A 27,641-nucleotide genomic window follows, 5' to 3' on the forward strand; every position below is an offset into this window, starting at 1 on the left:
ATAGTGCCTCCAATACGAGTCATAAATGTTACCCCTCATTACAAGGGTCAGGCGGCTCAGAAGAGATTACTGCAGAATTCCTGCTTGTCGAAAGGTCAGTTCAGCCGAGGCAAAGGCTGACAAGTCCATCACATGCTTAAAAGACTCAAGTGCAATTCCTCATTCACTGAATACCTTATCTGGAGAACATATCCCCTCAAGGAGAATATACCTTTGTTACCTCTGGTGATGGAGAACTAACTTTGAGGCGCATTAACATCTTATTAAGCTGTGCTTCATTTCTATGCAGCAAATCTTAAGGTTTGCCTTTGAGATGCTGCAGTTCCTGTGATCTCACCTTTCCCTCCTCTCCCTTTAGAGCAGGATTTCCTGTCTCACATCAACTTAGGCAACTCTATAATAGACAAAGGGTACATGACTAGTGCAGAATGTTTTGTCCAATTCATTTTTTCTTCTATCTCTATTTCCTTTGTTTTTCCAGGTGTCCTTCTCAAAAAATGCTCTCTTGTTCCAGCTTGCACACCTCACCTCATAAGCAAAGGATTTTATAGCACATAAATCCTACTATCAAAGGAAAACGATCATAGAGACAGAAGCTGAATTTAAGGAAACACCTTTCTTCATGTTAGTTGTAAGACCATCATCTCTAAAAGCAGACTTCAAGGAGCTTTCTCAGTACTGCAAAAATGCATCTAACCAGAAACAATTTAAGTTTCCAGAAGACTACTACCACTACCAGAAGAACAGACAGAATGACCTCATAATGAGGGCACACATTCTTTACTAATGCTTTTCGCAAGAGAAATGGCTTAGTTTCTAAAACACAATGCAAATGTATACTTTTATCTGGACAGCCAGGGGTTGAAAGAAAACATGCTTTAAAGGCACTTTAAAAAACTTGTAACAGAACTTAAAAAAAAAATACTAAGCTACATGTTGAATAAATAGTAGGGCTCCTCCTGACCTAGTTACAGAGAATAATTTAATCCCCCGCTCCTCCAAAATAAATTTGAGCAGAAGACCACATCTAATCACCGAGATACATGTTACTACAAGTAGAGATCCTATCTCCCATTACCACCTTATATCAAAGCCTATAAACCTCATGTTCAAGCCACACTGTAGTCTTAAAGAAAGGCTGTCAATCCCTGACATCTGTAAGGTGCCATCTGGAGCTCTACTTATACTGTGTTGAGATGTGCATCAGGCACAGAGGCGGTTACTTAATTACAGCATCTCCAATAGTCACCGTGTTGTTAGCAGCTCTCAAACTCAGCTGCTGGTCAGTAAAGCAAGTCTTTTCCACTCAACACAGGAATGAAGCTGCAATTCTACAGAGCAACCAGGAAACATGCCTAAGCCCCTACTGCCCAATTTACTAAAGAGGAATTTCAAAACGCAGTAATTCATACTATAAGAGACTTCCCCCCGCCTTCCCAGGTCTTTAAGATGAATCATTTTACACAGCACCAACTTAAGAATTACATATGACCACCATGGAAACTCCACATTCAGCAAAGTAGGTGCAGCAATACCTCCACAGACCCTCAACACCATCAATGGTGGAACTGCAGGAGATCAAAAGCAGTTGCATCTGGGCCGGTAAGAAAGGATTAGGCATTGAATAACAGCTTTGGAATTGGTGTGGCCCAAAACAATGCAGCTTCTTACAAGATCAGACACAACTTACATCATGAATTCTATGAGAGCAATAGTTTCAGACATGTCTATGAGCCAACAAGCACATTATTAGGCATTATGTCATGATTCCATACCTTTATTTCAGATCTGGGCGTTAGCATCTATTTACACTGCTCTTTCACTGATTTGAGGATGCCAAAACACAACCCATATAATGGATCAGACAAATGTTTTTCTCCTCTAACAGTAAAAAAGCAAACAAACAAAATAAAAAACAACCCCAAAACCAAAAACCAGCCAAACAACCCCCACACACACTTTACCACATTTTCAAAAACCCCACATCTCTTACCTGACAGAAAGTGAAATTTCTGTGCCTCAGTTAACAGGTACAAGTCAGAAAACAAAGGCAGGGTTTCTGACCTTATTGTTGCTAGGAAACAGCCCACAGCTTGTAGAAGTACCCTTTTTCTTTTTTCTTTTTTCTTTTTAATTGATGGAAACAGTCTTTCCACAGCTGTCTGCAACTCGGTCTTTGACAAATTTAACTGAACTGAAAACTGAAGGTATTGTCAGCTCTTTTTTAATGTATAATTTTGTCATTTCAAACCCATTTCTAGACTACAAGTCTCCCTCCAATTACAGAGATTAACATATTCACTTTGCAAAGAATGGTGCTCTTGGGTACATGGAGCTTCAGGTGGTTTTATTCAAGTTACTGACTGACTGTACTTACTGATGGGAAGATTCTCCCTGCAGACACAAACTCTTTAAAAATAATTAGCATGTAAAATCTTACAGTGTTTGCAAAGAATTCTGCAAGAAACAGCCAACAAAAATTCCTTTGTTTCTTACATCAAACTCAGACAAGTCGGCACCAATGCTTCTAATACACTCTCTCTGGTTAACCAAGACCACAACCACATAAACACTGGTTACAGTAAGAGCACCAGACTTAAGAATCATTTTCCTCAGCCAGTTCTTCTTCTGCTCCTCTCTCTGCACCAACTTCCAGTTGTGCTACTTTTCATACTCCTGTGGAGTAAAACGTATGACTTTGCTGTAACAAGTTAGAAACAGGTTACTGCTAGCTTGAATTACTTCCGTCATCGAGCTCACCAGGCAGCCCCATACACCGTTACGCTACAACTAAGGCTGAAAAGAGGCTGATGAATACAGGGGGCACCGAATGTCAGCACCATCATCCAAGAACACAAGTGAGAATTCCCAAAAGGCATCATTCACATTCCTAACTGCCTATGACATAATCAGTTATTAGCATAAATATTAAAAAAAAAAGCTAGTATCCTCTTAAAGAGCAGGTTAAGACAACTCAAAAATGGGCAATTACTACAGGTGCAACTGAGGACAGAGTTTCTCAAAATACACACTGTGAGGCCAGTTCTCCTGCCTTCCCCTCTCCAGATACACCATCGTGATGCTACAAAGTTTTATTCCCTTTTGTGCACACAGTACAAGATAACTCAGCCATACCTACTTAAAGGATGAAAGCACAGAAAGTAAGACTGCTTAAATGGCGTTCATTTCACAGGAATGAAAACACTACAGATAGACAAGAAAGTAAAAGATTGTCAATAATGAAATATAAGGCAAGTAAAGATCCTTGTGATTTAATCTGATTGCCTACATAGAAGTCACAGGTTCTCCCTTAATTTATATTCATAAGCAATCATATTTCAGAATAACATTAAAGTTTTCCAGTAATAAGGAAATTCACCACCGTTTTGGTAAATTGTTCAAATGACTAGCAACTTCTGAACTTGTTTCTAATTTTCCTTATTCATATGGATATGTATAAATTTAGCACTTGAACCTTCATGATCTGAAGATGGAATTTCTCTAATTTCTCATTTTGAGGTTCCCTATAATTCACATCACCTAGGAACCTCTTCCTTTTATCAACATTCTTCTTTTCAGTGGTATCCGAATCAGACAAGTAAAGGACCATTGATGACACGCAGAGTCAACATAACCCCCACCCTCCCTATGAATATATATTCAAAAATCATGTCCAGATTTTTGGCAAATCAGCGTACTATGCTATTTGCATGCTACAGTTACAAATCACCTTCAGATCTCTATTGGCATCAACCTGAGAGAAGATAACAGCAATGTACTGAGAAATGAGAAAAGCTGCAGGATCCGCTTGAAGCATATTACATTTTATCTTATCTCAAGAAGGTGTTTAGCAATTTAAAACCGGCCTTCTTTAGCTTTCTGGGATAAATCTTTAGTAGTTTAAAACAGCTAACAAAGTGCACTAATAAATCTCTTAATGGAACATTATCAGCTTAAGAACTATACAACCTCTCAAAAAAAAAAGACCAAACTACAACCCATAACTGTTGAGATACTACAACTGTACTCCTACGTTATTGAATGCTGGTTGTGCTGTTTGCAGCCACAACATGCATGTGAAATTGTTGTTACATTACATCTGCTTTTTGAAATTTATAGTTGTTTTATCTCTGAGTCGCTCACATAACATAAGTAAAGGAAAGTTTACACATTACACCCCCTCTTTTTGTTCAGACAGTATTGAGAATTTTGAGTCACATTTTCATTTTTCATTTAAAGAAGCGTTCAGCAGGTTTGAATCAAGTCTCTTTCAATCAATAGACAATGCAAGTATTTGTAAAAAATAATTTTAATTACAATAGACAAATTAGTCATCTTGAGTTTATTAGCAGAATACTTGCAATATAGCATAAGCATAATATATTAGAAGAGAGCTGCTAGTACAGTTACACAATATATTCTTACATAAGAATCTCCACTTCATCTGAATTTAATAAAAATACACACTCTGGAGGATGGAAGGAAAACTGTGTAAATCAAAGCATCATTTTGTCAGTATGAACTGTCTACCCTAGGCTCAACCATGCTAAAGAAGGGTCAAATATAGAATCCTGGAATGGTTTGGTTTGGAAGGAACCTTTAAAGGTCATCTAGTCCAACCCCCCTGCAGTGAGCAGGGACACCTTCAACTAGATCAGGTTGCTCAGAGCCCCGTCCAACCTGACCTTGAATGTTTCTAGGGGTGGGGCATCTACCACCTCTCTGGGCAACCTGTTCCAGTGTTTCACCACCCTCACAGTTACAATTTTTTTCCTTATATCCAGTATAAATCTACCCTCCTTTAGTTTAAAACCATTACCCCCTGTCCTGTCACAATACTCCTTGCTAAAAAGGTTGCCCCCATCCTTCCTATAGCCCCCCCTTTAAGTACTGGAAGGCCACAACAAGGTCTCCCCACAGCCTTCTCTTCTCCAGGCTGAACAACCCCAACTCTCTCAGTCTGTCCTCACAGGAGAGGTGCTCCAGCCCTTGGATCATTTTTGTGGCCCTCCTCTGGACCCACTCCAACAGGTCCACGTCTCATGTGCTGAGGGCTCCAGAGCTGGATGCTGCACTCCAGGTGGGGTCTCATGAGAGACAAATATCCATACTCTTGACATACCAGCACAGCTACTTGGCATCAACAAACCCAAAATAAAATTTGAGCCAAACCACTGACATTTAGAGTCTCTGCAATGTCAGGAAAACACCATCATTTAAATGATAAAGAGCAAAAACTGCTGCAGCCATATCTACTATATACATAATAGGCAAAAGAGCATATTTTACAGAACGTAGCATAAACGTATTCAATCGCATGCAAAAAAAAGTGGCAGATAAGTCAGTTACAGAAGAGAACCTGAATACTAAATCAAAACAAAATTTGGAAATTTAGGAGCAGCTACCTCAAATGTTCACAGAAATCACACCTCAGCAAGTGCTATTCTTAACAGAATTCATATTTTAGCTTTGCTGGTTTTCTGAATCCATGACAGAAGTAAAACTTTCCCTTTAATTGCTCTTCAATGCTTCTTTCTACCTCTACACATTGCTTTCAATCTGTTCAAACTGAAAACAACATACAGTGGCCTTTCAAACACATCTTCAAGAATAATAATGACGATTGATGTATTGTGTTTCTATCGCACAGACACTAGTTTCACCGAAATTCCTCTAAATAAAGAGGTAACTGAAATACTGAACACACTATTTCCCAACCACCAAAAATTTCCTACTCATTTGATAAAGCAAAAATACTGTTTCAAAAATAAGTCTCAGGAGGTAAGAAAATATAAGCTATGTTTTATTTAATATATAATATAAAATAAAAATATAGCAAGAAAACAAATGCATGTTCTGAAGTCAGAGACCCATTAGAACATTCCTTAAGCAGAGCTGCTCTCATATTTTCACATCAGTCTGCTTATTGGACCCATAGCATTACACAGCAAGAGAGATACAGGACATTTGGAATCCAACCAGTCAACAAAGCAGGTCTACATTTTACTTTCAATGAACAGGTAATCAATACAGGTCAGACAAATTGATATAACACTTAAACAAGTCATTTCACATAGAGAGCACGATACCACATTCTACAAGAGCTAATCTTCTAGATGCACAAGCTACTGGACATTTATATATTGCACACTGTAATCATTTCACCTTGATGTGATAAAAACAGCAGGCCCAGCTGCAAAATTTGTTCCCAAAAGAAACTGTCAACATCTTGGATGCATGTAAAAAGTTATGCTAGCTGTTGCCTGACCTGGTAGTTTGAGCTGAGAACCCTACTGGAACCATGGACTGCAAACCCAAAGAACAAAAGGAAAATACACACCTGGAGACAGACAGAAGACAAGCAGAATTCCCCTGACATCCCAGGTGGTTGTCCTGACCAGCCAACAGTAGCCAGCCCCATCTGAACCTCTGAATGAAAATTTTGTATCAATAAATTTGTTCTGATACTTCTATCGACAACTGCCAACAATTTACATTTAGTTATTATTTATGTATTACTGAAAATTTAGTTACGCTGACATCCCATTAGAAAACACATGAAAGTATATCCACTCCCAACCCTGCTTACAAATGGGGACAGAAACAGCTGACACACGGTTATGATGTCTTCCAACTTCTCTTTCAACTGTACTCTAAATTAAAAGTGAATGTGCTATATGAATTAACTCATAGACAAGTGACTTTCACAGTAACCACAGAATCCTAATTAGCTCACAAAAATAATCGTTAGCAAATTCACTATCACCATTAATCATGTTGTAGGCTTTTACAACAAAGACTGCGTGTAAGGGTCTTTCAGCTCGTGCACTAAAGCACTGAAAACATTACTCTGACAGATCAGCTACAAAACAGACACTTTGTAATTCTAGCAATTAGATTAGTAATTTACATATCAGTGATACTTTTTTTGCCTGCTTCGTATCAGTGCATTCAATCAGGTCCTGCAGTACAATACAATATTATTATTTAAGTTGGCATCTTGTAATCAAGTGTTTGCTACTCGACAATACCAATTATCGACTCTGCCTCAGAATGCTATCTATCAGTAGGGTCCTTGAAAGTAGTACAGTATTTTTTTCCCCCCTTTTGAGAAACTCTTCATATAATGTCATTGAGCTGTGGACCAAAATCAGGAGCACAACTTTCTTGAGCAATATGCATATGCAGAAGGAGATGCATGACTGCTTGGATACTGTCCAAATGACTCTGAAGTAGCTCGTGTGACGGCTGGGTATGCACACTATAGTTTTTCATTTTGACTTACTTCAGTTTACCACAATATGCGAATGAACCCAACCTGTGCAATAAAGGTCTCAAGACCCTTGAGCCACTTTAAGCCAGTCACAGAAACTAACTGCTAGTTTAAAACCAAATAAAGACTTAAGAACACACTGATAACAACCTACCCTACAGGATAACATTGAAAGAAAAATTCTTTCAACTGATCCTACTGTAACTGCCACTCTTATCAAAAGGAACAAATCCACACGTGCTACTCTTACCCCCTCCCCCCCACATACACTCACCCCCTACATAACCAGAATAACTGAAATTCTAAGAAACATACTAATAGTTTAGAAACTGTATTTATCACCTTAATTTTTGTAAGACTATGTAACCTTAGCTGTGTTCAGACAACATGCAAGGATAAACACTGTTTCAAACGGACACCACAAGAGACCTAAAATAACCCTTGCCCTCTTCTCCAGTCAGAGTGCAGGTCTGCTGCATGCACTTCTAATTATAAATACAGTAACATGACATGGGGAGAGCGCGCCAGCCCCTTGAATATGATCTCAGAGACTACTAACCCAAATCTGTGCTGAGGACAAGCCTAGATCAACACAACACAGGGTAAGATAGGTTTGCCCTTTTTTTAATCTAGAAAACATATAGATACTTGTACAAAGCTTACAAAATAATATACTTCCAAAATGCAGTTAGGTCTGCCCTACACTAATCCATTATCCCAAAAGATCCTGTTGGTATTTCCAGCTCTACAACTGGCACAGGTGAAGTTCCTTACCTCATGTTCTTCAGTAAGATGTTTTTACTATTCCCAAAATAATAAAATAAAACCATTGTCAATTCCAGACAGTAGTTAGAATAAGTACAAATATATCCTCTGCACACTTTCATTTAAACTAAACTTAATGATGTTTAAACATCTAATTTCCTTCTTGTTAAGATTTGCTTCTTGGCACTAAGTTTTACATTAAAACACTAGATAACAGTAAAGTCCTTTCTTCATGTGCTTCATCTTCTAAAAACTACCCAAGGTACTAGATATTACACATTCTTAAAGTTCACAACTTAAACACACCATAATAGCACACAAGTTTTCTTTATTGTTATGAAGTATTTACAGCATCTAGCATTCCCCACAGTATTTCCCAGCTGTATGAACCTCAACTGTAAGAAGCACATTCTTCCATCCTCATTATTTCTCCAGCACCACTGAGGTATCACCGAACAACTTCAGAAGTTTAAGTTCTTCCATAAAGCCAATGGCCCAAGCTACTTCTAATGCACATTTATGCAAGTGGCAGAAAAAAAAGTACTCAACCTCCTCGTTCTCCCCCATGAAGAAATGAAGGTGAACGCTATAAACACAAGCCACGGGGAATAGCTCATGGGCAGAGCGTACCGCTTAATTACTTCAGACAAAAAAGATAAATGATGCAATAAAAAAAAAAGCTATGGCTATAAGAGGACTAAACTAACATTTCTGGATCGGTTCTTAGTATCTTGGGTTCAGACGTGACTTTTTCCCCCCCTTTCATCCCTAGACGAAGTTAAGTAAGAGACGCGAGCGCTACAAAGATCAGTTCATTTAATTTCCCCTGCATCCACGTGAGCGTATCTACCTCCGGATCACTGTCAGCCAGAACTCGGGGGGGCACTGGGAAGGAACCACCAGTACAGCCTGGAAGCGCACACGAAAGCAATAACAAGAAAGCGACGGGACAACCCAGCACACGACGCACACTCCCCCGGGAGCAGAAACGGGTAAACAACCGCGGCAAAGGCAGAACGCGTTGTGTTTGTGAACACAACGCTCCGGCACGGCGCTCGCCCGGCCGCCGCCGACGGCCGGCACGGAGGCGCGGCCAGGCTGAGTCATTCCTTGGAGTAACTTCACGGCGAATCCCTCGCCAGGGCAGCGGAGCCCCGGGCAGGGCGGCGGGGAGGGAAGGAGCGTCCCGGCCCGCCTGGCGCTGCCCCGCCGCCCCCGCGTCCCACCCCCGTCCGTTCCCTCCCGGCTGGGCGGGGGTGACCCCGCCATCCCGGGACCGGAGCCAGCAGCGGGATCCCGGTGTCCCCCACCCCCCCGCCTCCCAGCTCTTTGTTGCCCGCCCCACGAGTACAGCCCCGTGCCCCTCGCCGAGGCCGCCCTCCCGCTAACGGGGCCTCCGCCCTCCCCCCGCCTGGGAGGGGGCGAGGCGAGGAGCGGGGCGGCGGCGGGGAGCCCACGCCTCACGCGGCGCCACTCACCCGTGGGTCCCGCGACAGCACCGCGCATCCTGCGGCGGCGACAGCGCCGGCGGCCGGCGCCCCCCGCCCCGCGCGGCCGGGCCCCGGTGGCTTGGCCGGAGACACGCACCGCCGCAGCGATCACCGCGCCCGGGCGGGGAGAGGCGGCGGGCAGCGGTCTGGCGAGCGGGCGGGGAGGGTGTCGCGGGTCCGGCGGGGCGGGCTGGGGAGCGCGGGGACGGGGAGCCCTGGCGCAGCCGCCGCCGCCACCGATGTTTGTTATTGTCGTCAGCCGCTTCCGGCGCGCGGGCATGCCGGGAGAGGGCGGCCCGGAGGAGGAATCGCACGGCGGAAGCGGCGGCGGCGCGCGCGGGCCCGGGGCAGGCGGAAGTTGCGCCCTCGCACTCACCCTGGGAGACCCCAAGGGCCGTTAAAGGACCGGATAGCCGTTACCGGCGGCCGTTTTTGGGCCCGGCTCGCGGGGATGGCGAGTTCAGGCCTCCCCGGACTGCGGGCCCCAAACCGGGGAGGCCCGACCACGCCACGGGTAGTGAGGCGGGAAGTGGGCCGCCTCCGCGTTTGACAACCGTTAATTGCGCCCCTCCCCCGATGGGAGGGAGAGGCTCCGGGGACACTCACCGGCCAGGCTGTGGGCTCCTCTCGCTGCCTCCCTGCAAGGGCTACGGGGAAGGACCGGGGCCCCTGGGGGGTTTGGGGGGGCTCACGGAGCCTTTGAAACCAGGCAGACCGTAAGCTGTGGGCTAGGGGCCGGCTTGTTGTTCCTGTCCCGAGAAAACGAAAGTGAGCCTTGCACATGTGTCTTACGGGTTTCTTTTTTATTTTGTTTCTTCAGAGACGTAGCCCACTGAACTGTTCTTTGAGACGAGGACATAACCACATAGAGAAGAGCAGGTTGGAGAGGGGCACGAGGAAGCAGCTCATTCCACTCAGAACTGCAGGTGGGGGCCACAGTGCTGGCGTTAGAGCCACAGTGCTGGCATTACAGCCGTCCTCCAGCAAAGATCCGTTGAGCACAGCATATGGCTGGGTAATACCTTCTCTGATGCCTCGCTGTGACCTCTCCTTCTCCTGTAACATACACCATAGGTGGCAGGTCATGGAATATAAGAAATTCAAAGAGCAGTGTTCCGGCCAGAATATGAATCAAGCACATTGGAAAAGGAATGCAAAAGAGAGTGGAAGCATCGCATTTTCAGCCTGCCGGACAGATGCATTTAGTCAGAGAGCTAGGTTCATTATATAAAGCATTTTCTTACCTGAAAACCTGAAGTTTTTACGCCTGTTTAAACCTCATATACCCAGCCCTTCACCTAATTTTTTACTTCTAGTTCATCTGCTTAGAAATCTACTACTTCTCACAAGCTGGACCAGCCTTATGGTTTTCGCAGTAAACTCTTAGTTGCTAGTTCTGCCAGGTTGAAGAGCTTCTTGCCTGCCTGTCATGCTAAAGACAATGTTGAACGGCTACAGCCTGTACAGACAGGTATTTTGGTCTTGGAAAACGCCACTGCCGTGGGCTTCTGAAAGTAAACAGGGCTTCACTACCCCCAGTTGCCACCTTGTGGCACCTGCTAAACAATTGCTCTCCAATTTTGCAGCTTGTTGGAACACACATCCTAATTACCTACAGTTTGAAAGACGTCTTTGGCACTTTAGACTACAACAGCGAATGCAGCTGAGAAGACATCAGTACTCCGATGAACAGACATAATGACAAATATAATACAAGTTTCTAACAAAACAATTCAAGGCGGCTTTGTGTAATATAACACTATTATGTCAAAGTTAAGTGTTTAGTTCTACAGATGTCAACTACTGCATTTTTGCATCTCCTAAAATGTTGTTCTTCATAAGTTCTTTGTGATGAAGGACTAATCTTTAGTGTGAAGGGAATGACATCCAGCTATAACTTCACAAAACAAGTGCCGTACCTGCTATAAACAGGGAGGTAAGCCAGAGCTAAAAAAAAACCTTTGAGGTTTAGTAAGCCTGAAACACCAGTGAGCTAAACTTGTCTTGAGGAGGTACTACTGAGAGTGACCCCTTGCAGTCTGAGGAGCTGAGAGAGCAGCAACAACTATTCAAACACTGAAGCTGCAGTGCCGACAGGGTTTGTAGTTTCCTGGCAAAGCACCTCTGCCACTCAAGCTCTCAACAATTGCATAAAATGAGGCTCCAGGCGCTTAAGCACTGTTCAGTTTTTTACAGCATGTGTGGGACAGTTGTTGATTTGAGAGGCATCTCAGGCAGGACTGAAGCAAGGACTGGGGAGTAGGCAAAGCGCTGCTGGCAGAGCAGGTTGGTCTGGCTTGTTCTTGTAACATTTCATTATGTTGCTTCCTCTCAAAGCGATCTAGAGCCACTTCATGCCAAGCAACTAATTACAGGGTTTTTTCATGAGTCTGCCTGAACAAAAACAAAAGTTTAACATGTCTAGCACTTCTGTCTTGAAAAAAGCAGTATTTTATGAAGGTTATTTTGCTTCAGGGTATATGAAAAGAAACCATTAAATCAGGACTGCTGATGTTTCTTCACATTTTCACAATGCAGTACCAAATGTAGGTTATTATTCTTTCAACATACTGTTTAGGATTCACCTGCATGTGTTTTTTCACATTCTGTAAAGTCGGCAAGAAGACTGAAGGAGTGTTTCACTGTGTGCTTTTAATTTTTGGTGCTACATTTGACATACCAAAGAATGCGTCTCTTAAACTACGTGTTTATGCAGCTCCAGTCAGGGAGCAAAAAGTACAGGCTGCTCTGCAAGGGAAGGCAAGCTGGGAGCCAAGGCCAGCAGCAAGGCAGGCAGGGGCACTGTCGTGGACAAGGGGCATGATCCCACAGTACCAGAGTCAGGTCTGGTGACAAAAACCTGGTTCAGCCACCAGTTCAGTGACTGGTGGACAAGCCCATGGTGAGAAGGCAGGTCTAGGGTAGAGCCAGCACAGTGCCGCAGGATCGGGGTGGTCACAGCTGCAGCCTAGCTCAAGAAAGGGCCAAGGCCAAGGGCTGAAGCTTGAGTGCAGCTCCTGAGCAAAGGGGAAGCAGCCCCTGCGCAGCGCTCTGACAGCAGCGTGGTCAGATCCCACGGTCATGTCGTGTTGGAGCTGGCCTTGAGCAGAGGCAGCCAGGGCCCTCAGAGGGGCAGAAGGGGTCGCAGAGCCTGTTAGTGCTTCCAGGGCTGTGACAGCTGCCATGACTGGAAGTAGTTTTATATGCGAAGTTAAAACACAGTGATACAGAACCCAATAAGAAATAAATAGGTAATCCTTTTCCTGTTACAGTTTACCATCTTCTTCTAGTCAAAGTCAAAACTGATTTAACTATTATGAGTATTTGTTCCACAAATCATTGTCAAATTATATCCAACCTAGTGCCTGAATATGGTAGTCCATTCTGCCGTAGCAGCTGCATTCATTTAGCGTATGCAGTGGCTCTGCTTCTAAGTATACGCTTCTCTGTAGATTTTGTATATTAAACTGGATACTGTAAATGTATTTTAAAACAAAATTACAAAAAAATTGGAAGCATGTTTGATTAGCTGCTACAAACTATGGGGGTAGTGGATTTCCTAAAGTCAAAAATGCTTTTTGAGAGACAATGATTTAGACAGGAAAAAACAAAGACAACAATTATTGAGTTCATTCCATTCCAAAAGAAAATTAGGAGACAGGAGTTAGTCTGAGCACTCCACTTTCTTCTGAACACAAATGGGACAAGACTGTGAAAACTCTTGTTTGATTTACAGTGTGTTTTAGGAAAAACAATAAGTGTGAATCTAAACTTTCAAGGATTACAGTGGCTAATTAGCATCATACCATTACCTCAACTGGGCAGTTTCAGTGTCAGCCATTTAATTTGTTATGCGTTTGTCTCTGGACATGTCTGTTCGGATGTGGTTCCTTAACACCTCATAGTTTTCTCCATGGCACCAAATAAACTAAGCCTCTTGAGTTCAGTTCTTAAGAGTTTATTCCCATAGTTCTTCTGTAATAATCTAATACGTCAAGCACCTCTCTTAAACTGATAACACCAGGTCAGAAAAATTATTTCAGTATCAGAGAAGTAAAATATCATTCTGTACAATTGTAATCTGCCACGCCAGTGATGGACCAATACTGTCAGTATTTATTTAGTTCCAAATGTACTTGAAAAACCACATCTTCCTATTTTCTTTAGCTCTGCTCACCATAAATTCTCCCTGTGTACTTCTGCTTCCCTTACAGATGCTATCTTCATCAACTTCATTTTTGTCTTATTTTTTTATTTTTTTAGTATTGGAAACAACTGCATTCACTTCTGTGCTAACCCAGGCTGATGATTTAAACTCAAGTTCCTTCCTTCTTTGTTGAGACTTTGTCGCATCTTGTAAAGTAATCTGGAACAAGTATTCATTTTCAATTTAAGTTTTCCTACAACTAAACAATATAATCACTTAAAAAAAACATGGAGTATATATTACTGTTCTGAAATGGAATATGCAAAATAAACACCGGTCTCCAACAACACAATTTCTCCTGCATGTTAGGGAGAGAGACTTCCAGAACTTTGATTATCCTGGCAGTCCATAGCAAACACCGAGTACTGTCTCATCTCTTGCTTCTTTTCCAGAGCACTAACTGGTGCCTAAGCTCTCAGTAATTTGTTTTTGAATGGTCAGTGACTCAGGAGCAGCTGATGCCATTTTTGAAAGCACACCACTCCCTCTGACCCCTTTATGGGTCATTCCTAACCAGTGATTTTAACATCGTGTGGCTTCCCAATATGTTTCAGTAATTCTGACTACACAAGTTTTGAATTCGTAAGTGATTTTTCTTGTTTATTGCTGGAGGTCCTTGCAGGAAGGGGATAGTTAGCTTCAATTTAACATCTAGGTCATGAGATCAGTTGTTAGTCCTGGGCAGAAGAATGCAAAGGACATTTAAACCCCAGATAAAATATCCAGAATGGACTTACCCTCAGAAGTGGTTAAGGACTGCAGCTCTCAAAAGAAAATGGGCAGCCTGAATAATCCTATAAAAATACACATTTGTGCATTTTGGTTTAAGATCCCATTTGTGTAATGTAGCAACGGACCTTCCCACACTGCCACCTCTCCACAACACAAACAATACTGAACATAACAAGGCCGAACAAGTAATACACTAAAGACTTCATGGAACCATGGTGATATTAGATTCATAGAAAGGTATTGCTGTATTAGCATTACTGAATATTTAATGTTACTGACGATAGAGTTCCCATTTTTTAATGTGTAGCAGCTTTGGTTTTTTATATTAAAGCACTGAAGTCATGTTCACGTATACATTCATTGTTTTAAATGTTAAGTCTGATTCCTGCTAACAATAAAATGAATTACATAAGGAGATATTTTGGTTGTAGGAGTTATACCAGGTATTAATTTGGCCTGCATTGCTAGAAACATGATTTATTTTTCTTTTTACGGTCATGACACAGGCTATACTGCCCCCATTTGCAAAATAACATTCTAAATATCTAATGGTCTTTCTGTTCACAGATAACGTACTCTGATCCTTTCATGATTTGCATCAGTCACTCTTCTGTTTCGGTAACCGTAAAGAGAGTTTATAAACCAAGGGGTGCAGGCGTACCTGTGAGGCTTCAGCTCCTCCTGTAGCCCCGGCAGTGAACTTTGCCTCTCACTTTAACCCCTGGAACAGTACGGGAAGCCAGATGCAAATGGCAGTATTACAGGAACAGGGATTTTAGGTGTCTCCAGCTGAAATCCCAGGCGACAAGCCAGCCAACATCACAGCAGCCAGCCTGGAAATGTACCTCATCAGGCAGTCCGGTGAGACAGACTCAGATGCTTCTAGACTACATCCACTCCTATATTTAGATTTTAATGTGCAGTCTATTTTTTTAAAGGCTACAAAAGTATGATTATATTTAATCTAAGTAGGTAATTTGGGCATTTGGGGTTTTTTACATTTTGTTAATAAGGACTAATTGCCTTTTTAAATAAGCATATGAATTCCCCTCTCCTCCCCAAGCGTCCTATCAATGCAAACTGGAAATTCAAGATGCAGAAACTCTTCATTTAATATATTTTATTATATTTAAATAAACTACTAAGAGCCTTAAACCAAATACATAAAACCCACTTTGTGCTTACATGAAGATGAATTGTTAAATGAAAATATCATCTATTAATATACTGAATTAACTTTTTGTCCTTTGTTCTAGTAACTTATAGCATTGAGCCCTTTTTCTTTCATTTTTATTCCTGAATGGAATAGAAACAAAACTGTCATTTTCTTCCAGCTCCCAGAGTCTCAATTCAAAAATTAGTCATTGACCTCAATTAAGGCAATAAACTGAAACGATGAACTAAGTAAACTGAAATGATGATTCTTTGCATCTCCAGAAGAGACTACACGTATCAAATATTCCTAAGTACCTAGTTACATTATTTTAAAAGATACTGTAGGAGTAGACTAATTTAAACTAGGTTTTAAATCATTTAAAAAAGAAAAAAAACCTCCGGACTATTCTAAGCACACTTGCTTTCATTAGTCACTCTTAGGAGCTTTTTTATATTCATTGATGAGATCAGGCGTGGGTGCTGGTAGAATCCTCTTTCAGGGCTTTGCAGCTTTGGAATTTGCTCTGCACTTGAGCTTTCCAATACAGCAACTCAGATGACTGCTGTTTTGATGGCTTTATTTATGTTCCCTATGCATTTTAAAAGCATGTATAGATTGTTCAAATCAGTGTACATAGGGAATTGTTTAGAGAGATGGAGATTCTGGTAGGCTATTTTGAATTTAAGACTATCCAAAGCTCTTAAATGTATGTCTTTCTAAAATGCATTTCTGAAACGATTGCATTTAGTATATTTATACTCCGATGTATGAAGGTCACCAAAATGGAAACTAAGTGTTGTGGTTTAACCCCAGCCAGCACCAAAGCACCACACAGCCACACAGCACTCACTCCCCACTCCAGCAGGATCAGGGGAAGAGAATTGAAAGGGTAAAAGTGAGAAAACTTATGGGTTGAGAGAAGAACAGTTTAATAATTGAAATAAAATAAAAATACCACCACCACCACCAACAGTAACATTAATGAACTGTACTGAAAAGGAAAATAACAAGACAAATAAAACCCAACAAAGACAAGTGATGCAAATGAACACAATTATGCACCTCCAACCAAATGATGCCCAGCCAGTCCATGAGCAGCAGCCACCCAGCCAACCCTCCCCCCAGCTTTATTGCTGAGCATGATGCCATATGGTATGGAATATCCCTTGGGTCAGTTGGGGTCACCTGTCCCACCTGTGTCCCCTCCCAGCTTCTTGTGCACCCCCAGTCTGCTCGTTGGTGAGGGGCGGAAAAGGCCTTGACTCTGTGTAAACACTGCTCAGTAGTAATGAAAACATCCATGTGTTATCAACACTGTTTCCCACACAAATCCAAACCATAGCCCATACTAGCTACTGGGAAGAAAATTAACTCTATCCCAGCCAAAACCAGCGTGCTAACACATAAAAATCTCTGCTAATTACAGATTACTCTCTTCTACTGAAATAAGAAAGTTAGAGATAATAGAGATCAATACCTGCAAAATTATTTGGGCACAGGAAAGAAAGAAAAGTATATCAAAACTGTCCCCAAGTTGGGAATAGGATTCTTTCCTTGAAGGCTAGTTTTGGATTTTGTTTTTCTTTATTTATTACACTGTACATACAAAATCAGATTTGTGCATAAAGTTTTGCATTGTTCCTGATTTAACAGTGAAGAAGTTAACTTCAGTAAGCAGTATGTATGTTGTTTCCTCAAATACGTAATCCCAGTCAATTAACATTTACTGGTTTGGGTGCATTTTCACAAAACCATTCTGAGCAACATTAACTCTGTTCTTAATCATTTTAGATGTATTAACTTAATTGAACTGTTGGCATCATAATAAAGAAAAAATATGATATAGGTGTCACATCAAATGATAGATTAAGCAGTTTAATTTGTTTGTCCTTTTTGAACCTTGCCTTAACACTAGTACTCTTTCAGTCTTCTGAGTTTCCCTGATATTCATTTTCATTAATAGTAACTTTAGTGGATTGCAGTGTAAAACCCCAAGTTAATCTGGACTTACTTAAAATCTGTGAGTGTCTAGTAACTGTCTTAATTAGCAGTAGACAATTTTCGTGTCATTAACATTTTCAGCACCACGTTATAGGCTCAGTATTTAGTTCTAGGACTTTGGGAACATCCTGGTTTCAGCTGGGACAGAGTTAATTTTCTTCCTAGTAGCTGGTATAGTGCTGTGGTCTGGATTTTGGATGAGAATGATATTGATAACACACTGATGTTTTCATTGTTGCTGAGCAGTGCTTACACTAAGTCAAGGACTTTTCAGCTTCCCATGCTCTGCCAGGTACACAAGAAACTGTGAGGGGGCACAGCTGGGACAGCTGACCCCAACTGGCCAAAGGAGTATTCCACACCATACCTCATCATGCTCAGTACATAAAGCTGGGGAGAGTTGGCTGGGGGGCAGTGACAGCTGCTTGGGAACTGGCTGGGCATCAGTTGGCAGGTGGTGAGCAATTGCATTGTGCATCACTTGCTTTGTGTATTCTATTATCATCATCATCATCATCATTATTATTATTATTATTATTAATTTTACTTTGTTTTATTTCAGTTATTAAACTGTTCTTATCTCAACCCATGAGTTTTCCCACTTTTACTTTTCTGATTCTCTCCCCCATCCCACGGTGGGTGAGGGAATGAGCAAGTAGCTGTGTGGTGCTTAGTTGCTGGCTAAGCTAAGCCACAATGATCCTTTTTGGTGCCCAAATTGGGGCACAAAGGGTTTGAGATAATAACAGATTAACCAGAGCATATGAAGGAATTCATATCTGTTAACATTTGCTGGTTATAATATTTATTAATCTGTTCTTGGTATTAGTTTATCTGATCTGCCTATGCTCTTTTTTTTTATTTGCTGTACATGTTAAAGATTGGTGTTGGGTTTTGTGCTCTGCTGTGCTCTGCAATGATTAGCCATGTTTTGTCTGGTATATTTGTTATTAAAACACTGGCCTTGAGCTTTATCTGGTATTTGAGCTTCGTACTGAAGCCGTTACTGTACTTTGGGTACTACCTCATGGAGACAATTAGCAATTATACCTCTTCCTCTGAGAGTTATTTATGGAGGAAATACAGAATGGCAGCTTTGCTACCTTCCTTTATGATGTCTCCTCCTCCATTTCAGTATCTTGAACATCATTGGGTAGTTAGGATATTTCTATTGATATTTCTTGGGAATATTGTTTTGGTTTTGTCTAAGTTTAATATGCAATTTAAGAATATCATCCAGAGGTCTGCCCCAAGGCTAGATAATTATGAGTAGCAGGGTATGTGGGATAGCACGGGCAAATACCTAGGACAGTGGGCACCTCCAGTGTTTTGGAACTTCACCCCTGAACAAGTGCAGAATCCTGAAAAACTAGTAAAGTATTTGGTGTAAGTATGTTGTCACCCTGGCAACTCCAGAGAGACACAGATCACTGCAACGTGCTAGGGCCTGGCCCATGCCTGCTGAGCCCTGTTCAACACTACTGAGAAACCTGAAGGGGAAGAGAAGGTCTCTGGATCTGATGACAAAGTGACAGGCACTGCAGCTACTCCAACTCTTGCAACAGGCACTGTGGATACTCCAACTCCCACAACAGGCATTGCAGCTGAACCAGAGAACCAACCCATGCTGGTATCAGTCACCCCTATACACAAGAAGAAATACACAAGAAAACAGCTTGCTTAGAAAGGCATGAAGATGAACCAGGGCCATCGCAAGAACAGGAGGACAAAGAGGCAGAACCCGTAAATGAGATGGTAACCACCTGATCCCTATCACTGAGTGAGCTGCAAGTTATGCAAGAAGATTTCATTTGTGGTCCAGGTGAGCACATTGTCACTTGGCTGCTCTGATGCTGGGATAATGGGGCCAATAGCCTGGAATTGGTAGGGAAGCCAAGCAGCTGGGATCCCTTTCTTGGGAAGGGGGCATTGACAAAGCACTGGAAAAAGGGCCACAAGTCCTCAGCCTCTGGAGGCGACTCCTGCCAGGTGTGAAGGAAAGGTATCCCTTCAAGGAAGATGTTATATGTCACCCAGGCAAGCAGACCACCATGGAGAGAGGTATCCAGTAGCTGAGGGAATTAGCCATGCTGGAGGTGATTTATGATGACCTGAACAACAACCAGTTATCCAAAGATCCAGATGAAGTCAGGCGCACACAAACCATGTGGCAGAAGTTTGTTTGGAGTGCACCATTATCGCATGCAAACTCACTGGAAGTAATGGTCTGGAAAGACAGAGAGGAACCAATGGTGGACGGCCAACTCCGGCAATACAAGGAAACTCTGCCTGCATCTCAGCTGTATCCTGAGAGCTCCAGCAACTCAAGGAGGATATGTCATACTCCCCACCTGTACGGACCAGTATCTCAATCATTAGGAGTAAGCATCCCTCTGCTCAAGAGAGGGGATATAGTGGATACATACCATGGGCCACTCTGTAGTTTTACCTGCATGACCACGGAGAGGACATGAGGAAGTGAGCTTGGAAAATCTACCTCGATCCTAGAGGCACAGGTACATGAGTTGCAAGGAAAAACAATCACAAAGGGGATTTTCCAGGAAAAATTGCTGCTCCGGTTTTCAGTGGGCAGTCCCCTAGATAGAGTAGAAGGGCTGATTTAACCTCTGATCTTAATAAAGGGATTTTTGATTTCCATTTACAAGAAGCAAGTAACAAATTGTCCTGGTTTCAGCTGGGATAGAGTTAAATTTTTTCGTAGTAGCTAGTATGAGACTATGTTTTAGATTTTTGCTGGAAACAGTGGTGATAATGTGGAGATGTTTTAGTTGTTGCTAAGTAGCGCTTACACTGGTCAAGGACTTTTTCAGCTCCCCATGCTCTGTCCGGTGCACGAGAAACTGGGAGGGGACACAGCCAGGACAGCTGACCCAAACTGACCAACGGGATATCCCATACCATATGACGTCATGCTCAGTATATAAAGCTGGGGAAGAAGAAGGAAGTGGGGGACATTTGGAGTAATGGCGTTTGTCTTCCCAAGTAACCATTACGCGTGATGGAGCCCTGCTTTCCTGAAGATGGCTGAACACCTGCCTGCCCATGGGAAGTAGTGAATGAATTCCTTGTTTTGCTTTGCTTCCGCGTGCAGCTTTTACTTTACCTAATAAACTGTCTTTATCTCAAACCATGAGTTACCTCACTTTTACTCTTCTGATTCTCTCCCCTGTCCCACCAGGGAGGAGTGAGCGAGCAGCTGCATGGTGCTTGGTTGCTATCGGGGGCTAAACCACGACACAAATACTATGACCAGGACTAGAGGGGCCCTGCCTCCAGCCAGGTGGAGGAAAGGGATAACCAGGTTTACTGGATTGTGTTGATCCAATGGCCTGGCACATCAGACCCACAGGAGTATAAGGCTCTAGTGGATACCAGTGCACAGGGCATCTTAGTGCCATCAAACTATACAGGGGCAGAACCCATCAGCATTGCTGGAGTGACAGGGGGATCCCAAGAGCTAACTGTATTGGAGGCCAAAGTGAGCCTAACCGGGAATGAGTGGCAAAACCACCCCATTGTGACTAGCCCAGAGGCTCCGTGCATCCTTTGCATAGACTATCTCAGGAGAGGGAATTTCAGGTGGGCTTTTGGTGTAGCTGCCTTGGAAACAGAGGAAATTAAACAGCTGTCTACCTTGCCTGGTCTCTTTGAAGGACCCTCCTGTTTTGGGATTGCTGAGGGTCAAAGAACAACAGGTGTTGATCACTACCACAACGGTGTACCTGTGGCAGTATCACACCAATTGAGACTTCTTGATTCCCATCCGTAAACTGATTCGTCCACTGGACAGCCAAGGACTGATCAGCAAGACTCGCTCACCCTTTAACTGTCCCATATGGCCAGTGTGGAAGTTTAATGGAGAGTGGAGACTAACAGTAGGCTATTGTGGCCTGAACAAAGTCACACTGCCGCTGAATGCTTCCGTGCCGGACATGCTAGAACTTCAATACAAACTGCAGTCAAAGGCAGCCAAGTGGTATGCCACAACTGATATCACTAATGTGTTTTCCTCAATCCCTTTGGCAGCAGAGTGCAGGCCACAATTTTCTTTCATTGGGAGGGGCATCCAGTACACCTGGAATCGACTGCCCCAGGGGTGGAAGCACAGCCCTACCATTTGTCGTGGACTGATCCAGACTTCACTGGAACAGGGTGAAGCTCTGGAACACCTGCAGTACATCGATGATATCATCGTGTGGAGCAACACAGCAGAAGATGTTTTTGAAAAAAGGAAGAAAACAATCCAAATCCTTCTGAAGGCCAGTTTTGCCATAAAACAAGGTAAGGTCAAGGGACCCGCACAGGAGATCCAGTTCTTAGGAATCAAATGGCAAGACGGACGTCGTCAGATTCCAATGGATGTGATCAGCAAAATAACAGCCATGTCTCCACCAACTAGCAAAAAGGAAACACAAGCTTTCTTGGGCATTGTGGGTTTTTGGAGAATGCATTTTCCACATTACAGTCTGATTATAAGCCCTCTCTGTCAAGTGACCTGGAAGAAAAATTATTTCAAATGGGGCCCTGAGCAACGACAAGCCTTTGAACAGATTAAACAGGAGATAGCTCATACAGTAGCTCTTGGGCCAGTCTGGGCAGGACAAGATGTAAATGTGCTCTACACCACAGCTGGGGAGAATGGCCCCACCTGTAGCCTGGCAGAAAGCACCAGGGGAGACTCAAGGTTGACCTCTAGGGTTTTGGAGTCAGGGATATAGAGGATCCAAAGCCTGCTATACTCCAACTGAAAAAGGGTTCAAGCTGCTTCAGAAGTGGTTGGTACTGAAGCACAGCTGCTCCTGGCACCCCGACTGCCGGTGCTGGGCTGGTTGTTTAAAGGGAGTGTCCCCTCTACACATCATGTAGCTGATGCTACATGGAGTAAATGTGTTGCACTGGTCACCCAATGGGCTCGAATAGGAAACCCCAGTTGCCCAGGGATCTTGGAGGTGATCATGGACTGGCCAGAAGGCAAAGATTTTGGAATAGTGCCAGAGGAGGAGGTGACATGTGCTGAAGAGGCCCCACTGTATAATAAACTACCAGAAGATGAGAAGCAATGTGCTCTGTTCACTGATGGGTCCTGTCATCTTGTGGTAAAGCACCGGAGATGGAAGGCTGCTGTATGGAGTCCTATACGGCAAGTCACAGAGACTGAAGGAGAAGGTGAATTAAGTCAGTTTGCAGAGGTAGAGGCCATCCAGCTGGCCTTAGACATTGCTGAACGGGAAAAGTGGCCAGCGCTCTGTCTCTATACTGACTCCTGGATGGTGGCAAATGCCCTGTGGGGCTGGCTGCAGCAGTGGAAGCAAGGCAACTGGCAGCGCAGAGGCAAACCCATCTGGGCTGCCACATTGTGGCAAGATATTGCTGCCCGGGTAGAGAACCTGGTTGTGAAAGTATGGCATGTAGATGCTCACGTACCCAAGTCAGGCCACTGAAGAACATCGAAACAACCAGCAGGTGGATCAGGCTGCTAAGATTGAAGTGGCTCAGGTGGTTCTGGACTGGCAACATAAGGGTGAATTACTTATAGCCTGATGGGCCCATGACACCTCAGGCCACCAAGGAGGATATGCAACACATAGATGGGCTCATGACCAAGGGGTGGGCTTGACCATGGGCACTGTAGCACAGGCTGTCCATGAATGTGAAACATGCGCTGCAAGCAAGCCAGCCAAGTGATTAAAACCTCTCTGGTGTGGAGAACGATGGGTGAAATATAAATATGGGGAGTCCTGGCAGATTGGTTATGTCACACACAAACCCACCTATGGTGGCTATATGCCATAGCGACAGTATTACAGTAAGAATCACCCAGATTAATGACGAATGAACTTTGATGAAACCGAGCAAAGTGCAGCAATGATAGAACTAGAACTGGCTTCAGCATGCAACAATCCAACACCACACACTACCTCTCCTGCCCTGAAGGACTGTTATGACAGATGGAGCCCAAAGTCATGGACTAAATGAACTCAATGAACATTTTATAGGGATGGGCCACAGGCTAAGGGAACAATATCTGTGTGTATATATCAAGAGACAGGAAAAGTGGTGGTGATTAATTGGAATGTATTGGAAAGTGTGGGACCTGGGCATGACATAGATGGTATAGAATAAGGAGTGGATACTGTCCTGGTTTCAGCTGGGACAGAGTTAATTTTCTTCCTAGTAGCTGGTATAGTGCTGTGGTCTGGATTTTGGATGAGAATAATGTTTATAACAGACTGATGTTTTCATTGTTGCTGAGCAGTGCTTACACTAAGTCAAGGTATTTTCAGCTCCCCATGCTCTGCCAGGTACACAAGAAACTGTGAGGGGGCACAGCTGGGACAGCTGACCCCAACTGGCCAAAGGAGTATTCCACACCATACCTCATCATGCTCAGTACATAAAGCTGGGGAGAGTTGGCTGGGGGGCAGTGACAGCTGCTTGGGAACTGGCTGGGCATCAGTTGGCAGGTGGTGAGCAATTGCATTGTGCATCACTTGCTTTTATTATTATTATTATTATTAATTTTACTTTGCTTTATTTCAGTTATTAAACTGTTCTTATCTCAACCCATGAGTTTTCCCACCTCTACTTTCCAATTCTCTCCCCATCTCACTAGGGGAAGTGAGCGTACAGCTGTGTGGTGCTTAGTTGCTGGCTGGGGTTAAGCCACGACAAGGAACAAAAGAGCAACTGACCCCTGCCTTGACTGGCTCTGGACTTCAGATTTCAGTGTTTCATGTTTCATAGCTTCCAGTTCACGTTGCTCCTATCCATTTCTCTTTTCCTCTGGTGTGTTACATATTACTGATTAGTTTTCTTGTTGCTGCTGTTGTTTCATTTCGAACTATGTCTTTTATATAACTGGTGACTCTGTATAGGCTCTTAGCAGTAGCTCTCTCTAGATTGCGGAGTTGGGGCTTTTTGTCTGCTTATTAAATACTTTGAAAGAATACTCAGTTTTCATCCATGTTTTTCTTTGTATGTATTGTCAGATCAATTTTGCTCATTACCTTTACCTCTGGAAAATTAAGCAAAAGGAATTGCTGAGTTTACATCTGTCCCTTAATCTGAATAAAATATACCTGTTCTAAATGTGAGACAAGAAGTATTGATGGTCACTACACAGTCACAAATCCCAGCTGAAGAATTAGTTAATCTAGATTTATCTGCAGGAGTTATTTTTCCCAGGTTAGTTGTAAGACATTATTTTTGAATGACAGAGCTGGAGAAACCATCATGAAGAATTCTGTTTAGTATTTCTCTAAGCACTAATTCAGCTTTGGAGTTTGCTTAGGGTGCAGAAGAAGAGAAACCCCTGGTCTGTCCCAAATGCTTCTTAAATCTGAGCCTGCTTAAGCTTGAGTTTGCATTATGCTTTCCAGAGCCATGCAGAAATTCAAGCATTTCCTCCAATTATCTTTAATTCAGAAATACTCCAGACTACCATCCAAAAAGCCTTTGTTTTTCACACACCCCTAAGATCATTGTGCTGCTTAATATTTTGTGAAGTACATCCTAACACGAATGAGGGTGGTTTCTGATTTTACTGCAAACAGTTAATCCGAGAATTAGCACATGGTGCTAATGCTCTATATGGTATTTCAGGTCATAGAAGCTGAGTGGAACTTGCTTTACACGACTGTTTTATCGGTGACAGCACAGCTGAAACATCATATGGCTCAGCCAAGGCTGCAAAACCAGCGAAGGGAAAATTCATGATCACCTAACCCAGGCTGAGCTCTGTGTTGCTGCAGCTATGGCACTGGCAGTGCAGCAACCAATTTAGGGCTAGTGGAGTCTAACCTTTGGTGAGAGGTGACTTCCTCTCTAATTACAGGATTATAGTTCTGAAAGTCTGTGATAAAAGTAATCTCAAATTGCAGATAAAGATTGGCTAGAGTATTGCACAGGTGTACTCTGAAAAAAACATACCTACATTGATAGAGGAGGTAGCAATAAAATGAAGGTATTTAAAGAAAAGCAAAGAGCTAAATAGCATGTGAAAACTCTTAGAGCTGTAAGGAATAGCTCAGCAGTGTGCTTAACATGGTTAAGAAGGAATAAAGACAGAAATCTTAAGAAGAAAAGAAGTGAGGAGCAAGTGAGAGTGAGCCAGATCCAAAAGTGGAATTAGGCACTGAAATGTTACTCTCTTCAGTGCTTGGTGACTTGGAAGAACCTAGGAAGATCATTTTGTGATTTCAGTTCAGCTGTATTTGTGAAGTACCTCTGAGTCCCCAGGTAAGCCACACAAAGGTTTCACAGCAGATTTCATATGATCTTTCTAACCATCCTGCTGTGAAAATTTGTCCCTACAGACAATTTTTCGTATCTCACTGAAGCTGTGCTTTTTGGTTTTTTTTAATAGTTAGTAGAAATAAATTGATTCAACTTCTTAAATAATTGCACAGGAAATCTAAAAGCAATGTCTGAGCTGTAAAAGTTAGGCCAAGAATTCTGTGGTGTTACCAGAGAGAAGTATTGTGTTTCCTCTCAAGCCTAAATGGGCAATTGATTTAGGTCCTAGCACTGTCTTCTTTAAACCACATCTGTGCTTCTCGGCTTTTTTTGTTCATGCTCATGGCTGATAAAGCCAATATGCAACAGGGACATTTGCTTGTGTAGGGGACAATAATAGCCTTATCCTTGCATGAGGGTCATCCTAGAAAGCAATGCTGCTCTGTCCTTTCTCCACAAATTGTCCAAAGGGTGCATATCTCACAATAGTATGAAATATAATGGCCTCTCATTTGCTCTTCTTGTTGGGATTTAATTCACTTTCTCCTGCTCCCCATCCTACCTGTCCTGAGCATATGAGCCAGCCAAGTAGCATCTCATCTGATATACAATCCTTGTTCTTGAACCAGGTGCAAAGAAGAGTACAGAAAGTTGCCCCCCCCCCCCCCGCCATATCATCAGAAACAGATGCTATCAATCCAAACAGTATTCCACTAGTTTTTACTAGCTTTTGAAGAAAATGGCAGAGTATTTCTGCTGCTGTTAGCTTTTGTTAACAGAGAAAGCATTTTTTCTTCTTCAAAAGAGCTTCTTCTGGGTTACACCACATGGTTGAATAGTACGGTCTAGGATTACCTGGCTGTCTCATGGATGCTGTGGTTTATTGCTAGCAGCACTGTATTGCAGTACTTAAAATGCAACGCTAGAGGTCATCGCTAGTCTTCACATTTTTAATCTGTCTGAAAGCAAGTGTTGGAGCTCTCAGAGTTTAATTACAGGAATTAATTTTTGTCTTCTTTAGTCATACACGGTGTGGCGTACCTCTGGGATCCAAATCCCTCTTGATCTGTGGTTTCATAAGTTTTTACACTTCATTTTGGATTTTTTTTTTTGGAAAAAAAAAAAGAAATAGGGGAGTTTTATTATTTATTTTTTTAGGAATTTTTTTTAGGAGTAGGACAGCAATCCCAGAACAGAGAAGAGAATATATACATTAAAAACAACATGATGGTCTGGCAACCTACATGTCAGTCCTATGCAATTTATTTCTTACTCTCTATTTGCTTATTTATCTTCCCAATCTCTCATTTAGCAAGGATGAATTTGCCTTTGGTATTTTTCATTAAATGCCAGTATTTTTCATTAAAGGCCTCCCATTCTGCGATTTTGTGATTAGGAAATTCTACTGAATTCTGATGCAGAATATAGTATGTAGAATCCTTGGTGAGGTTAGGAGGGTTTTCAGAAAGATAGTTTGTCTTTGTTCTGTTTCTTTTACAGTCCAATGATTACAAAGTTGTCTGAAAGTCTACTACATGCAAAAAGGCATAACCTTGAATGCTTCTAATGCTCTAACAAAAAGAAAGCAGAAATTTAGAGGTCCAATGTAGTGTGACACCTAATATTTAAGTACTGATACTTAGATATTTTACTGGATGCATATACTTAATTTTGCAAAGGATTGAAGTTGTTGGAACTGCTTAATCAGTTCCGAGGTTATGTTCCAACTGAAAATTCCCCTTACCCACTTAAGTTCAGTAC

General features: G+C 42.5%; 2 protein-coding genes across 3 annotated transcripts in view; one reads left to right on the forward strand and one right to left on the reverse strand.

The window, feature by feature from the left end:
* The window catches only part of RB1CC1 (RB1 inducible coiled-coil 1), a 78,649-nt gene extending 68,830 nt beyond the window's left edge, over nt 1-9,819 (reverse strand). For both annotated transcript variants that reach the window (XM_075085015.1, XM_075085014.1), the window contains exon 1: nt 9,517-9,819. The gene's annotated coding sequence lies outside the window, so the exon portion shown is untranslated. The remainder of the gene's footprint in view (nt 1-9,516) is intronic.
* On the forward strand, nt 5,617-18,592 carry LOC142053735 (collagen alpha-1(III) chain). Its single transcript, XM_075085798.1, has 3 exons — nt 5,617-5,685; nt 9,457-10,244; nt 10,349-18,592. The coding sequence occupies exons 1-3, from the start codon at nt 5,617-5,619 to the stop codon at nt 10,362-10,364; spliced, it is 873 nt and encodes a 290-aa protein (XP_074941899.1). The 3' UTR covers nt 10,365-18,592.
* The last annotated feature ends 9,049 nt before the right edge of the window (nt 18,593-27,641 follow it).

This window comes from Phalacrocorax aristotelis, chromosome 2, assembly GCF_949628215.1.
Source record: "Phalacrocorax aristotelis chromosome 2, bGulAri2.1, whole genome shotgun sequence".
NCBI lineage: Eukaryota > Metazoa > Chordata > Aves > Suliformes > Phalacrocoracidae > Phalacrocorax > Phalacrocorax aristotelis.